This window comes from Lissotriton helveticus, chromosome 9, assembly GCF_964261635.1.
Source record: "Lissotriton helveticus chromosome 9, aLisHel1.1, whole genome shotgun sequence".
Taxonomy (NCBI): Eukaryota; Metazoa; Chordata; class Amphibia; order Caudata; family Salamandridae; genus Lissotriton; species Lissotriton helveticus.
In genome coordinates this window covers 598,463,438-598,480,616 of record NC_136070.1, presented here as the reverse complement: position 1 = coordinate 598,480,616, position 17,179 = coordinate 598,463,438, and the positions used below count along the sequence as shown (strand labels likewise).

The 17,179-nt window shown below is 47.6% G+C and overlaps 1 protein-coding gene across 4 annotated transcripts in view; it reads right to left on the bottom strand.

The window, feature by feature from the left end:
- DAAM1 (dishevelled associated activator of morphogenesis 1) overlaps positions 1–17,179 on the bottom strand; it is a 652,790-nt gene that overhangs the window by 89,668 nt on the left and 545,943 nt on the right. For all 4 annotated transcript variants that reach the window (XM_078660609.1, XM_078660607.1, XM_078660610.1 and 1 more), the window contains one exon: positions 13,666–13,750. In XM_078660609.1, the coding sequence (XP_078516735.1) occupies positions 13,666–13,750 (85 nt within the window). The remainder of the gene's footprint in view (positions 1–13,665; positions 13,751–17,179) is intronic.

The window sequence follows — 17,179 nt, the reverse complement described above, 5'->3', positions numbered from 1 at the left end:
ATACGCAGGGCACCACAGGGAGTGCGGAGCATGACTGTGTTATATTACCTGCTACGTATACTGTAGGGCTGGCACTCCCTCTTTTATATGTTTTATGTACCGCCTCTTTATGTTTTGTGTACCATTGTATGTCCTTTGCACTGTGGTCCCAACCACCTACTATTCTGGAATCTTTTTTCCACAGGTTTTTCTTCCAGACCGGGAAAGAGATATTTTGCATAAGAAACATAATTTTTGTGTTTCCTACTTTCAATGACCAAGGGCAGGACGCACCTTAGCGTGTGCGGACCACCCTGGTCTGTCACTGGTCCTGACGAATACCTACAATTGTTTGATGGTTGAAACATGTAGACCGACTTTTAAATCACATAGCACACGCGCTATTTTTAATACACTACACGTCTTGAACACCGAAGTCTACCTAATTAGGCATAGGTGTTCACACTTCTTTTATAAGGTGTCCAGTCGCTCAGGAATAAAGTCTTGGAGTGAGTAGTACTGGCCCCTGTTTTAAATCACTTACCACCATTTTATTACTGCACATATAAAAGAAACTATTACCCGCTCCACTGTAATCAGGTGTCGAAGCACACCCCGTTGGCACTCGGCCTACGGGGTGGGACCCCGATGATGAAGCATGTCACCAACTAGGTTGGTGAGTGAGGGGTCTTCATAAAGGACATGCTTTGTCCCACATATGGGTTGGGCATAAGCTATTCTTGAAGCCGTAAGCTTCAGGCACAGAGACTTCCTCTGTTACGCCTGCAGGGGGTACTCCTCTCTTTGTTGTGTTATATTGAGATGTTATTAAAGCCTGGACGACTGTTCTTTGGGTATTTACAGGTAGCATCCAAATAATTTGTTTTAGCCATTTTAAGATGGTAAAACAGGTGGCTGCCGTCTGAACTACCTGTTGTTTCATTGACAATTTATTGTCAATGATAAAGCCTAGATTGCGTGCCTGAGAGGAGGGTGTGGGTAAAGGTCCCATTTCAGCTGGCCAATGTTGGGGGCCCCAACGTTCATACTCTTTCCCAAAAATGAGTACTTCCGTCTTTTCCCCCGTTAAGCTTGAGCAAATTTAGTTGCATCCAAGCTGCAATCCTGCGCAAGCCTAGTTGCAGATTAGAAGGGTCCTGTTTCCCCCCTGCTGATAATGAAAAGATGATTTGTGTATCATCAGTACAGGAAAACAATGCAAGCCCTGCCGCTTCCGCAATAATTGCTCATGGTTGCACATAAATATTGAAAAACAACGGGCTCAAAATAGAGCCCTGTGGCACACCATACGGGGAGGAATAAAACTTAGACGAGGCACTGGTGGAGTACACCTGGAATGTTCGTTCCGCTAGAAAGGAAGACACGCTGTATGAGAAACCGTATCAAAAGCGGCACTTAGATCTAATAAAATAAGGGCAACTGTGTCGCCAGCGTCCAAGCGCTAGCGTAACATCTCAGTAACGCCCAGCAAAGTGGTCTCCGTGGAGAACCCTGCTCTAAACCCTGATTGCGAGTTGTGCAGAATTTGAGATGCTTCCACGAACAAGGATAACTGTCCATTAACGTGTTTCTCCAAGACCTTCGAGAAAGTCGGGAGCAGGGAAATGGGTCTAAAATTAGATGGCATGGTCGGATCTGCATTAGGCTTTTTCAACAGAGGTAAGACCATTGCATGTTTCCAGACTGTGGGCATCTGTGCTTCTCCAAGAGAAGCATTTAGTAGCCCCATCACTACTTCAAGAGCAGGTTGTTCCATCTGAAGAAGCACTGTGGCTGGAAGCAGATCACAAGGAGAACCAGATTTAATACTAGTTACATTTTTTTAATAGGGAACCCATATCCAAAAGATCCCACTGCTCCAATTTTAACCACAAGACTTCTGAACCGGAATACATCCGGGCAGTGTTCTGGAGGGCTGGGGTTGACACGTTAATTCCCCCTAGTTTCTGATAAATTTGCTCAACTTTGTTTATGAAGAACTCGGCTAGGGAATCACATTGAAGTTCATCAAGAACAGGCGGACTGGGGTCAGTCCCAGCACCTGCCCGCTTTTTAACCATAGAAAACAGAGTCCGCAAGCAATTTTTTGCCCCCGAAATAGACAATGAAACATAATCAGCACGTGCCTTTTTACACAATGCATGATATTTTTTTAGTGCTGCTTTGTAAATCTGTTTGGCCTCTGGAGCATAGTTCCTTCTCCACCTTCTTTCCATCGCTTTACACTTACTTTTTTCGATTTTTAACTGCTCCGTAAACCAGGGGGGCGATGGTCATTACATTGTTTAGCCGACAATGGCAGGCACGCATTGGCTGCAGAGGCAATCCAATTATAAATACTATTCAAAGAGGCAAGAGAAATGGAATCCTGTGCAGGGGCATTGTTTGACAAAATTTGATTAAATTTAGCAATATCTAATTTTACCCAATTTCTGGACCGACCAGGTAATTCGGGAAGCAGAGGTGGCAGGGTGGACCGACTACTATATTGGAATTTAACCGCATAGTGGTCTGACCAACTCAGTGGTAATGAAGCAAACATTTAATGCCAGGCAGATTAGAAAAAATAGGGTCCAGCAAGTGACCCGCTCTGTGCGTGGGGCCATCATTGCAAAGAGGAAGATTCAATGCAGACAGGTCCGCAATGAGCGCCCTGCTTGCTGGGCACTCAATGTTTTCCAAATGAAGATTTAAATCTCCTAAAACTGTAAAATCGGCTAACTTAAGTAGCCAAGGAGCCAACCGGTCTGACAGCTGCGGCACCCAGGCACCAGCTGGTCCTGGGGGACGATAAATCAAGGCCCCGGATAGAGTGAGTTGGGGAGAAAGCATAAGTTTAAACAAGGCTGCTTCACACTCCTGTAGAGGGAAATCCTCAAATTTGCATGAATAGTTCTTGTTATGAATAATCGCGATTCCACCACCCTTCCTAGGAGTATGTCTCTCCTTATTATGGAGTAATTATCAGGGAGGGCGCCTGCCACATCAGGACCTGAACTGTCATTCAACCACGTTTCCTTTAGAAAGATCGCATCAGGTCCTTCACTATGTAACAGATTAAACACATCCTCCCCGTGTTTTGGTAGGGAGCGGCAGTTAATGCTCCAAAAATTGTACGTTTTGTTACGCGTGCGGTATGTATTATTTAAGCTGGGATTATTAAAGCCAAAACTGCAACCACTGCACCGAGAGTAGGCCGCTAATAGACATAATAGCTTACAATCCTCACCCTTCCTTACCCGCAAGCTGAGCAAGTAATCTGCCAAGTAATGTAGGTTTGGATTAGGGAGGGGAGAAAATTGGGCATGAGTCCTGGCCCCTGGTCCCGGTAGGTCTCGGACAGTCGCAGACGGTCTTGCCTTTGTCTCGGCTTCGTCGCAACATTGGCGCGACCGCTGCGCGAAACCGCTGCACGTCAACACCATGGCTCTTAAGTAGTCACAGGGCCGGTGATCGTGCAGACACTAGAACGCTGACCTTCGTCAGTGCGCGGCAATTTCAAGATGGCCGCCCGGGACCAAAAACGAGTCCCACAAGAGCTCAAAACGCCGTAATACAAGCCCCAGGTGAGGTACAATTTAATGGTGACATAGGTTTTCTCTACAAAATAAAAACAGTGTTAACAAGCATTTGCAATGCAATAGGTCTCGCATTAGGAAAGTTTGAGCTATTGGTATTGTAAATGACAATTTTTTTATTTATGTGTTAGGTTTGAAAATAGTGAAATTAATAGCTTTTTCATTTACAGTGTCAATAGTTACACCTTTCGCAAATGTGATACCTATAGCATTTGTAATGCAATATGTGTTGTATTTACGTGACTTAGATGTATTGATATTACAAATAACAATGGCTTTTATTTTTTGTAATAATTAATACTTAAATGAAAGTTATTGTAATTTATAATGGCAATAGCATAAACTTTTATAATCACATTTGAAATAAAGCTTGAAACATTGAGAGAACATATTTGAACCAGTTGTTGTTGAACTGTTGCACAGAATGGAGAATATCAAAACATATGTGCGTGTAGTGCGTATGAGATGTGCACTCTTACAGAAGGGTTCTTCCCGTTCTGTCTGCAGGACGATCTTAGCCCGTGGGTCGGAGTCTGGTTGCACCTGTTCGGTGCTAGTTTAAATTGCACTGCTGCTGTTTGTGCATTGGCTGTTCTGTGTTCTTAATATACGTGCTATGCCTCACAGCGAAGCTTGGAGTGTGTGGTTGGGGAATGAATGACTATTTTCAAAACACAACATTTACCCTGAGGGGCAGGACAAATGACTGCATTTACCAGCATGCACGGGGGAGATACAGTTTAGGCAGCTACTGTGCAACTGCACCTATTTTGAGGCGGGCAGTGTCTTTAGTTCTGCACATCTTTCCAAGGCTTTATGTCGGCGAACACTTACATATACTGGGCTGCAACGTTTGGGGCAGCGCTGTGTACTTCGAGGCACTTGCGCCTAGTTGGCAGTGTCTGGGGTGGTACGGTGTAGGCGGCAGTGTCAGTGGCGCTGGTGCATCACAGACTAACCACAAGGACAAGGGAAGGGCAGACATGGTCCATCAGCTCAGCAACCAGCGTTGTAATCCGTCCAATTCCACTTCTACAAACTGTGTGATCGTGGACACCTCCGTTCAACTTTGTGCTTCTCTTCGAACATCTTCCTATCGCGGGAGCGCTTACAAACAGGCCTCATCCAGCATTAACAGTTGCCTAAAGCTTAGATGAGCACAGAAACATAAACGGAAGTCCTGCAAACACTGGAGATGGCCTTTAGTGCGCTGTGAAGTATGTCCTCACACCTGCTGAGTGTGAGCCGGAGTCTCTCGAGTGAAGCCACGTGCATGTGAGTCGCCAGCCTCCAGGACATAAATCCTCGCACACAGACCGCGCATAGGTGCCACCAGTTTATTGCGGCAAGAAGTGAGTGCGAACAGGGCCAGTTCCAGCATCACTTCACCCCTGGGCCTGCGCCGGGACTCGTGAACGCGCACACCCGGTGCCTGGAGCGCGCCTCAGTGCAGCGCCGGCCCTGCTGGTAATACAGAGCTCCGAGCGGGGTCTCCAGCTTCTCTGCAAAAACAGTCAATTACTGAGGGTCCCAGACTGGGGTAGCGCCTAGAATCAGCCTGAGCGTGCTGGGCGCTAGGCTGCGATGCGAGCACCGGTGCCACAATAACACCCCGAGCTTCGCTTTAAAAGGCTGTCAGTCATCGTGAGGAGTGCTAAGCCGGGTTTACTCCACAGCTGCCGAGGCGCAGCTGGACGATGGGGGGATGGGGAGCGGGTTGGGAGCTGGGAGGGGGGGCAGACATCCCCTATGAGGCAGGTAAAGTGACTTTAGATTCTGTCAACATACGTGCCTGCACCTACAACTCTGATGCCACGCCCCCCCTGCTGGCTGGTCATGAATACGAAATGTTTTATCTCTTTACTGCGTTCTGTCAGTCTTTTAAAATTGAGGTGAATGGGGTGCAGCAGCCCCAGCCCCGGCCGACACCCCCATTACTGAGACTTAGCTCGTTTTCTGCATTCTCCTATAGGTTTGGGATCCTGTTTACAGCGCCTAGAGGGCTCCGAAGCACAGCTAGACAAACACAGGATCTAACCAAAACAAGCCAACTTTAGGTCAACAGTAAATACCAAAATACAAATCAAGCATCAATGAGTGTAGACTTCGCATTCGCCAGCAGGGGGCAGTGTATACTATAAACCGTGCACAAACACGTACATATATACAGCGCACACCGTCCTCTCTCAAAGCACATTACCACTCCAACAACGATTACATCACAAGGGTAAACAAATCAATATATTTAATAACATCAAAACAATACCCAAACTCTGACATGTTTTGGGGACTGAAGAGGAGGTAAGCAGTAGCTATCGGACACAAGAGGGTCAGGGCACCCCTGACTCCTCCCCCCCACACACCCCCAAGAGGTTAGCAAGGTGCGTCTTCGGAGAAGTGACCACCGACTTCCTACAGGGTGCGCCGGGCCCCCAGGGGACTCTGTCAGCCACAGTTGACTCCCTCCACAATCCTAGCTTCTTCCTCGGAGTAAAATTGACTGGGGCAAAATATGTCCAAATGTGGAACAAGTCGGCTGCAGTGTTGCAACACATGTTGAACAATGGCCATCAGTAATATATTCAAATTATGAACCACACAGCTCAACATTTCCATCTGATATTTCAAAAGTAGACCCGTAGTTTATCAAAATAAAACTATGCCTTTAAATGTCTGCAGTCTGCAGGCCTCCGCGCCACTCCCTGTGATCCTGCCTGGAGACTGGCTGCCGTCCAGCGCCACGAGGCGGCCATGGAATCTTTTTGGGCTCGTCATGAATCCCCGAGGGTAAAGCTCCCTCCAATTACTGTATCTCTGTCGTCAAATGTGAAAACATTTCTACAGCTCGCGCCTTCCTCCTTTTCCATTTGCAAAGGGTTTTGAGATTCTTATAACATTTATTGCCACTTTTACGGCGCTGTGCTGCCTGTAAGGCATCAGGGCGCTTAAAAAAGCACAAGAGTTTGGTTATTATTATTGCAGTGATTCCACTCGGGAATCCGGTTCTTGAGTGATTTCATATAATGTATATTTTGAAATCGGACGGCCCGCCACCAGAGAGAGTCACTCACCTGACCGGCTCAAAAATGCTTTGTCACGCAGCGCCTCGTCCTAAATTATTTGTGTCCCCAAATATATTATCACCGCCGACGGGCCCGGGATTCCGAGGAAACGCTGTGCCCGCCTCCCTGCTCGGGGCCGCGCTGCCATTGGCGGACCCCTGAGGCAGGAAGCCAGGCAACGGGAGAGAAGACGTGGGCCGGGCCAGAAGAAAGAAGGAAGTCCCGCCTGCTGCTGGCCTATGATTGGCTGCCCGCCGGGATGGAGCAAAGAAGCAGAGTCCTCCCGCGGCCCGGGGCTCCCGTGAGCTAGGGAGAGCCCCGGGGCCGCCCCAGAGAAGAGAAATCCTGCGTAGCCGGTGAGTGGGGTCCGGTGCTGGTGTGTGTGTGTCTATGTGTGCGATGGCGGCGGCGGCGGGGGGTCTTTGTATGTGTGCGTGCGTGTGTGTAGGTGCGCTGGTGTGTGTGTGGGGGGTCTCTGTGTGTGCGTGTAGGTGCGCTAGTGTGTGTAGGTGCGGCGGCGACCGGGGGGGGGGGGGGGGTGCCTGTGTATGCGTGTGGCTGTGTATGCGTGTGGCTGTGATGTGCGCATGCGTGCGTGTGGGTGCGCGTGCACGCAGTGTAATCCAGCCGAAGAGAAGCGCATGGCAGTTTCTTGTCCTTCATTCCCCCCGAGTCAGCTAGCTATAAGTCTCCACCTGGACGCATCCTTTGGATGCGAATTCCAGGCTCGACCTAAAAAAACACTGAAATTGGTTGTTGTGCAAGGAATCATTTTTAAAAGATGTGAGCAGCAAAACATTACTAGCGATTCACAATCCCCCCTCGAAGCTATTTTCATTCCCAATTTACAAATTCGAGTCGATCAGCGAGCTTCAGTTAAGCCTGGCATGACATCTTCCTTACAGGAGGAAGGATCAGCGTTCTTGGATGTGCACCAAATGCAGAACCTTTTCCACTTGTAGGCACAGGAAGTCCTGGTGGATGGCCTTTTAGCCTCCTTAAGTATTTCCATACAGTTGTCAGGCAAGTTCAAGTGTCCATATTGTACTATTTCAGGAGCTATGCCGCCAAACTCAACGATGACAGGCTGAGGTGCACCATCTGCCCCCCGAACTTCGTTAGAAGGTCCGGCCGACACGGAAGCCGCAGATGGGGTTGGAGAGACCTGTAGAACAGGTCTGTGAAGCACCACTGTTGAGGCCACTCCAGAGCAATGAGGATCATTCGCGCTCTGGATTGAGACAGCTTAATGAGCACTGCCGGAATCAGGGGAATGGGTGGGAAAGCGTACAGAAAGCTGTTCGGCCAGCTGATCCATAGCGCATTCCCCAGAGTCCCCGGTTGGTAAAACCTGGAAGCGAAGTCTCTGCATTTGCTGTTTTTGGCGGTGGGGAACAGATCTACGCCTGGAGTGCCCCATCTTTCGAAGATGTTTCCTAGCACCTCGTCATTTAAGACCCACTCGTGGTTCTCCTGAACGAGCCTGCTGAGTGCGTCCGCCTGAGCATTCTGCACACCTGGTAGATGGGTAGCCATTATCGTCAGTCCTCTGGCTAGCAGCCAGTGCCAGATCGCCTGCGCTTCCTAAGACCGTGTGCGCGATCGAGCCTCCCTGCTTGTTGAGGTAATACATTGTGGTCGTATTGTCCGTCTGTACAAGCAGGGAGTTGGTCTGGAAGGACGTATGAAAGGCCTTCAGTGCCAAGTGAACAGCTCTGAGTTCCAGAAAATTGATATGGTACGTGGACTCCGCCTGGGACCACGTTCCTTGGATCTGCAGATGGTCCGAATGCGCTCCCCAGCCCTGGAGAGATGCATCCGTCACAATGGTCTGTATTGGAAGGTCCTTGTGGAATGGAACCCCCTTGAGGAGATTCTCTGCTGAACACCACCACTTCAGTGACTGCTGAGCGTGCTGGGACAGTTTGATCTTGTCCTCCCAGCTCCCTCGTTTCTAGTCCCACTGATCCTCCAGACATTCCTGCAGCGGTCTCCTGTGGAAGCGTGCATGTGGTGTAAGAAAGATGCACAAAGCCATCGACCCCAGGAGAGAGGACACTGTCCTCACCGTCGTTGATGGAATGGACATGAGAATCTGAGCCTTCCGAAGGATCGATAACCGTCGCTCCTCCGAAGCACGCACGCTTGCTCTAAGAGTATCGATGGAGGCTCCCAAGTACTGCAGATACTGAACAGGAGTCGGAACAGATTTGGACATGTTGATGTGTAGACCAAGTTGGTTCAACAGAACAGCCATCCTGTTGAAATGCAATTGTGCTTCCTGGAAGGTGGAGGCTTTGCTCAACCAGTCGTCCAGGTACGGGTAGACCAACACCTTGTTCTTTCTCAGGTGCGCCGCCACTACTGCCATGCATTTCAAAAATGTCCTGGGTGCAGACTTCAGACCAAACGGAAGTACGATGTACGGATAGTGGTTTGTGCTGACTAGGAACCGTAGGAACTTCCGATGTTTCTGTGCAATGGGTTCATGGAAGTACGCATCCTGCAGATCTATTGCGCAAAGCCAGTTTCCTCGATGCAGCTGAGGATAAATCTGGTGCAAAGACAAAATGCAAAACTTCTCCCTGCGGATCCACTTGTTTGCTTGTAGCAAATCCAGAATGAGCCTGAACACGTTCTTGTCCTTTTTGCGCACCTGGAAGAACCTGGAGTATAGACCCTTTCCCCTTTGAGACAGAGGGACGTCTTCTATCGCCCTTTTTCTTAATAGGGTATCGGCCTCCGCTTGGAGCTTGCGCAGCTGGTATTGCGAGCAAACCGGTGGAATAGCTGGAGGAGGGCTGACAAAAGGAAGACTGTATCCATTGCAAACAATATTCAGCACCCACTTGTCCGGAGTAATTTTTCTTCGCTTTGCCGGGTAATTCTGAATGCTTCCCCCACCAGAGTGGGCAACAGACGAGGGGAAAGTAATCCCTCAGGGCTTCGACCCAGCCGGGCCCTTATTCCCGCTGACCGCCTCTGCCCCTCTGATGCTTCTGCAAGGGCTGCCTCCGATATTGTCGTTGCTGCTGCTGTTGGCCAGCTTGGTGACCCTGCCCTCGCTGGAATCGTTGGGAGGAGTAGCACCTCTGGAAGGGGTGGAAAGACTTCCGCTGGTCCGTTGGTTTCTCCAAACCGACCGCCTTCAGCGTCTCAACTTCTGCCTTCATGCGGGCCATCTCCTCATCTGCATGAGTCCCAAAGAGGGTAGAGCCCGAAAAGGGCAAGTTGGCAATACGTTGTTGCGCCTCTGGCTTAAGCGAGGTAAGGAGCAACCAGGAGTTGCGTCTCAAGTTTACTCCATGGCAGTACCCGTGAGCAGTCAGGAGAGAGTGGAAACCATCATGCACTCATTCAAAATTTCCTGGAAATCTTCCCTTCTCTCCCTCGGGAGGAGTTCAATGAATTGCTGCAGGGACTCCCACAAGGAGCGGTCATACCGACCCAGGAGTGCTGTAGAACCTGAAGCTTTCAAAGAAGTGGCTGCCGTACTGCAGACCTTTCTCCCTGCCAAATCCATTTGACGGCTCTCTGTCCGGAGGGACCGTCGACGAAGGAGCACTAGAGTGTTGCTTCTTTGACGCTGTAACAATAACTGAATCCGGGGCAGGATCCGTTCTCAGAAATGCCGAATCCGAATCCAAATCTGGGGACCTGTACTTCTTCTGAAGCCGGGATGGGGCAGACTTCACAGAGGCCAGCGTCAGGAGCAGCTCCATGGCTGGTTCCTCCAACCCTGGCACCAAAGGGCGAGACAGGTGCTTACGCTGTAGCGTTTCAAAGATGACAGAGGTGGAAGGGGTGGGCACAGTCAGTGCTATCCCCAACTTCGCTGCTCCCCTCAACAGCACATCCTGAAACGTCACGATGTCATCCACTGGCGACACCCTCGTTGGAGGAGAGTCAGACAAAATAGGCGAATACTTCCCGTCACTGGAAGAGTCCGTGTATCTGGTATGCCTGGACCGCGACCTCTCTCTATGACGACGATGTCGTGACCTGGTTGAAGAGCTACGCTCACTGCGAGAGCGATGCTTCCCCGTGACCTCGGTTTCCTTGGTCTCGCCGGACCCACCGGCACAGGCTGTTGCGGCTGAGCCGGAATCAAAGGCCTCAGTTGTAGAGGCTGAGGTGGAAGAGGAGGAGGAGGTGGTGAAGGAGGCGGAGGAAGAGGAAGCGGAGGAGGAGGAGGTAGTTGTTGAGGTGGAGGAGTAGGTGTCCTAGGCCTTGAGGGCGAGTAGGTCCTCTAGTAATCAGAGTCCGGAGACCTAAGTACTATCCTCTTCTTACGAGCAGGCCTCGGAGAGGATGCTCTGGAGGTACACTCTCCTGAGGAGGAACGCCGGCGCGCCACGACTGGGAACTCGCTGATAAAGAGATGCTCACCACACTAGACCCCGTCCGGGGAGTAGACTTCCTCTTCGACGTTGACTTTTCCTTCCTCTACGTCGATCTCCTCGTCGTGGCTCTCCTCGACGTCGATCTTCTTGGCGTCTATCTCCTCGACGACGATCTTCGTGTCGACGTTGAAGGCAAACGGCGATGTTGCCTCAACGGCGAGCACCTGTCTCTACGGGACTCAAAACGACGACGATGGTGTGTCGACGCCGGTGAAGTTCTCGACGTCGACCTCGTCTGAGGTCTCGACTCTTACCCCTCGACGTCGCTTTGACCCAGAGCCCTGGGTTGACGGGGAACATATGGTAGTCATACCTCTCGACGCCGACGTCAAAGTCCTCAACGTCGACCGGGACCAGTGCTATTCCGGGCCTGTTCTTGACTGGGGAGCGCCCCAGAGGCCAAAGTACGGGCAGAGGATGAAGATAGAGTCCCTCCATGCCCAGAGGTCCCACCTGCCTCTTGATGTCTCATCTGCTCCAGGCCTTGGAGACGAACCTTCTCCCTGTCAGGCAGGGTTCTCCTGGAGAAAGAATGGCAAATATCACAGGAGTCGGGTACATGAGTAGCAGGAAGACAGAGTATGCACACTCTGTGGGGGTATGACTTGGCCTTCTTCCTACCACACTCAGGGCACTTGTCGAATAAAGCTGGCATTTCGACAAGACAGAGGTGGCAAAACTGGACAAAAAAGACAGCAACTGGTAGAGGAAGACCCCAGACGTCGAGTGAAACACAAATCTCAATGACAAATATCCCAAAATTAATGATATACCCAAAAAGGTAGAGCTCAATGCTCCAGGGTCCTGCTGGCAGGAGCAGGAAAAAAGAACTGAAAGTAACAAGCCTTTGGCTGTGCATCATCGGATACCGAGGGTCTCTGGAGGGTTCCTTAAAGGCACGGTATCCTTTTTCCAGACACATAATGGCAGCCTATGAGGCTTGTCTGTCCAACCCTCCCTCTCTATCATGCAAAGGATTTTTATGAAGGGGAGTTTCTCTATGTGTGGTGAAACTCTGTAAAATGTGTAAAAATGTAGTGATATTATTTGGCTATCCTTATCACTTCAGGATGAATTGCTGGCCAATGTAGCCTTGTTAATGTCAGGCTGCATTATTTGTCTTTTATTTTCTCTTAAGTGTCTATGCAGTACTGCAGAAGAAGACGACTTAAAGAGACTATTTTGATTGCTCCGGGGTCCCCGCACATGGGCAGGACTATTCACAGATTAGGACTATACACAGAGATCCCCTACTACAGAAACTAGGCTGAAAAATACCACTTTTGCTGGGCTAGAGCTACAAAAATCCTCACATTAGTTACATACGACGAGAGTGCAAGAGCTCTAACAGTCCTTACATGTGGTCATGGAAAGTGCAGGGAATTGCCCGAGTAGTTCAGAAATCACTGCGCCAGACTAAACCAAATTATAAAAACATTAAGATTCGGAAATGGGCAATACGGGAAGAAGATTGTATAACAGACAGGAAAAAGGTAGTTGAAGATGAGGTGCATAACGAAAATTGAGAGGTGGTGTGGGCAAAGAGTGCTCACTTTCTTTTATTATTTACCTGGTTTTGATATTGCAGACTTGACCTTAGTTGCTCATTGGGCTTAGAAGTGACAGTGGAAAAAAGCTGTAGCTAAGGGTTGAGCCCTCGCGTGGGTGAACCAATCATGCTAATTAAGGAGCAGAGTTGTACATCTCCACGGACACCTATTCAACCCTGGCTATGATTTTTCATAGGTGAAGAAAATGTTCTCTCTTCAATTCTACAGTTGTAAAAAGAACCAAAGAGGCACCTTTCTTTCTGATGTGGAAGGCTGACATGTACAATGGGTACCAGAACAGTACTAGAACCCACTTAGCTCTACAGTGAGTGAGTGCAAGAAATCCTTCAGGCATTATTCTGGGTCAGGAGAAAAAACAACTCGGAAGGTAAAAAAAAAAGGTAAGGATATAGCTTTTTCTTACAAGAACAGAAAATGATCATTATCTTTGTGCACCAGTAGCATGCAATTCTTGAGTATTCACCATAACGTTTTTGTTAAAATGCCAGCCGACACAAATCTCAATCACATATTTTTAGAACTGGGCAGATGAGCAAAGAATAAAAAAACATTTGAAAGCATTGTAAAGGAACCCTTCATTTACACCTCCACTCGAATGCATACTTGTGAGACAGAGAAGTGGTAAACAAAGAAAATGAGGAAGGTTTGCGATTACAGGTACATCACCTGAAAATCCCAAATTATTTTTGCTTGCTTTTTCTTTCAAATGGTAGCAGCATTAAGTGGACGATGTATAGAGCTAAGTCACAGAGCTATTCTGAAGTCACATTTTCTTGAATGTCAGTAGGGCTTTACGCTATGGATTCAGTAAATTAATATAAAACTGGCTCAGGTATATAAATTGCCTTGTAATTTATGAACAGCAATATCCAAAGGTTTGGGTTGCTGGTTTGCTTTATTGATAGTTTCATTTGCAGTGAAATTGGAAACACAGAATTTCATCTATGAGCCATCTAAATTGCTCTTCCTCAATCCAACAAACATGCTTCTTTCTCTGAAAAAATATTACAATGTTCCACGTGATTCACCAGCGAGGGAATGTGCACCTCACCTGTTCAAGCATGTCCTTCGGAAGGTCCTCTTGTTCATCCATTGTTAAGATTGCACGTTTAATTTCGTCATTGGACAATTTGAGTCTGGAATGAAAATTTAAATCCACTTATTACTTGAGAAGAAAGTGTATCTATGTCCTATTAATCCCCATTTCCACTGCCTGTGATGTTAGGCAATAACAAAAGAAGGTTGTTTATTGAACAAACATCGAACCTGGAAGACTTATGTGCAAACATTGAATCAATTCAATGGCTTTAGAATACGTGGAGCAACGCTTAACCCCTTGCATGCTTCGGACGGCCCCCTGACGTCCAACGTCACGGTGGGCGTGTGCGGAGGACGGCCGGGGGCCCACCCGAATCCGACCCACTATTTAAATCGCCTGCACAGCGCGAAAATGTGTGCAGCATGCAAAGGGTTAATGGAAATCCCCCAAAGACAATGAAATGCTGCACATGTCTCCATGAAACCTGAACTTGTTAGACAGGAAGACTGAAAATGGACAGCTATGCATTCTCCAACAATCACTGACACAGTCATTTTGTTTTGAGCTTAGAGGTGGATGAAGGCTGGGGGAGGGTTTGAGGGAGTAAAGACGGCTGTAGGTTAGAGGTGGTAGTGGTGAAAGGCAAAATATAACAAAAGGGGGAGATGAGAGAAGGTGGATCCGTTCTCCCTTGGCAGACTTTATTAAACAAAAAGAATCCACAAATGAGAAGTTCTTTTAGTGGTCCCTACAATGGTGGGGAGCACTTAGTGTTCTTTAAATACCCCTCTCACACCAAAAGGACCCATGGTGTCATGCTTCATCATTGGGGTCTTCGCACCCCTCTACGGGATGCGGCTTGCTTCTAACCAACTACTACGCGGGAGCACTTTTAATTTTTGGCTATGTGTGGTGTGTGTGAGGCTTTTGTGTTTTATTATGTGAGTGGTGAGTTCTGAAAATGGTGATGGTGTGAGGTTTAAAAAGTACCTGGTACGTAGGGTCTGCAAAAAACTTTAATGGGCCCCCGTGCTGGCACTATTAAAAGGGTAATTGTGAGGTGTTTTGTATATTAATGTACAACACCTCATGTGTATGTTGTCGACATGTTTCGAAGCTAGGCTTCTTCTTCAGGACAGGGTGCACAGATCCCCACCTTACTCATGCCCTTCGAAAACAAATTTTGGTTGGTTTTATAGAAAAGTGATATTACACTAAAAAGGCTAATATGTTTAGCCTAGCTTCGAAACATGTCGACAACGCACACATGAGGTATTGTACATTAACATACAAAACACCTCACAATCAACCTTTTAACAGTGCCAGCAAGGGGGCCCATTAAAGTTTTTTGCAGACCCTACGTACCAGGTACTTTTTAAACTTTTTAGATTGCTGGGCCCCCTCAACACCTTTGAAAATGCATTGATATCCATGTGATATGATTAAACCATATAAAGCCAACAGGAAGCTCAGATCCGACCACCTCTTTCTAGCAAATGTTCCCAGAATCAGGAAAGCGCGGTCAGGAGGGCGTCTGTTCTCATACAACGCCTCCAAACTCTGGAACTCCCTGCCCCTCAACATTCGCCGGGAAACCAACCTACTAAAGTTCTGTAAGCTCCTAAAAACCTGGCTGTTCCCTTAGGTTTCGTCTGATCCCTAGCCAATTCCTCGAGTCCAGCGCTGGGACGCCCCCGTGTAGCTACGCGCTTTACAAATCCACTTCCAATTCCATATCAGGAAAAGTGTTCATCTACGTAGTGACTTCTATAGTCTTCTTCCATTGCTGGTATGTTGTGAACAGCGTAATGTGGCTAATATGAAGAATATGATCTTAATAAGCATAACAATGTGTCTGTACTCCAAGAAAGGATGGGGGTGGATGCTCTTGATTTATAATACGGGCAAAATCACATGAATGAGTATTTCTCTTACCATTACAAGTGGCTCCTTTTTATCAAAGGAGGGAAAGATTGAAAATTTCAAAATAAGGCAATCCATGTTAATGTCTTACAAAACAGAGTCCTGTTGAAATGGCCATAGATACCTTTTTGGAAGGCAGCTCTTTCAAAAGTTGATAAGCATTGAGAGCCTGTTGGTCTGGGGCATCTTCCAGGTAGAGGACATTGTATAGGAGACTGTTGGTGCATTCCAAATTAGATTTCAGAGCTCTTTTGAGGTTCATATTATTAAAGTTATCCTTATTTGGGATGCGGGGAATCCTGAAAGAAGGCTATGGGGCAAACTCTTGGTGGATGTGGAAATCATGGATAATGCAGAGCAATTTCCTTTGAGTTTATAAAGAGGATTACCATATCATTTAAACGAACCATGGTGTAGGTAGAATGTAAATATGAACAGGGCTTGAAGTTCAATGATATAAACTGAAAAATAGAGTCCATCTTGCAGGAAAACAGTTACAAGTTATTCGTTGCAGAAGCCGAAGAGTGGTTTCACTAACAAGGCAAGAGAATACTTAAATGACATGATGGGTCTTATTTCTCACATAGGAAGATGAGAAACAAATGTCTGATTAACTTAAAAACGAAGGGCCTCATTTCGATGGTGGACGAACTTAAGTCCCTCTGCGATCGTCTCAGAATGGAGACTGGCCGCCCACGAGAAGGCCTACTCACACTCCGAATTACAATGCGACCGCCATGCTCTATATTTTGTATTGCGGCGGGGATGTGGTCAGCAGCCCCCGCCGCAATACAAAAAAGGGAAATGTTACTTACTCAGTAATCATCTCTTCTTGTCATGTAGAGCTATAGATTCACTTGCTTTGCATACTCCTGCTATCTAGTGTTGGGTCCGGATGTTTGCAAGTTTTTTTTCTTCGAAGAAGTCTTTCCACTCACAAGGTAGGTGACTCCTCCTGCATGGGCATAGACTCCATTGTTAGATTGTTTTTACCGCAGAGGGTGAGAATGGAGTTAGTAAAGGTAGAATAGAGATGTCCATGCAAAGGTATACGAGATAAGAAAGAACTGCAACAGGTATAGGTGCCCTGGGAGGTGGGTGGGCGCATGTGAATCTACAGCTCTACATGCCAAGAACAGATGCTTACCGGGTAAGTAATATTTTCCGTTCGAGGCATGTGAGCTGTAGATCACATGCTTTGCATTACCTATACAACAGTGTTCTCCCAAAGCGGTAGCTTACCTGTATCTGTTGCAGTTGTTTGAAAAAGTGTTTTAAGTACTGCCTGGCCTACATTAGCTTGTTGCATCGCTAACACATCTGCACAATAGTGTTTGGCAAATGTGTGCGGTGTAGGCCATGTTGCTGCCTTACAGATGTCAGCTAAGTGAATATTCCCTAAGAAGGCGATAGTAGCCGATATTTTGTGTGTGGAATGCGCTCTAGGGGGTATTGCGAAGGTTCTTTTCACTTTTACATAACATGATTGGATACATTTCACAATCCATCTTGCAATGCCCGATTTAGAAATGGGATTGCATTTGTGTGGTGGCGAAAAAGCAACAAATAGCTATTTTTGATTTACAAAAATCATTTGTTCTTT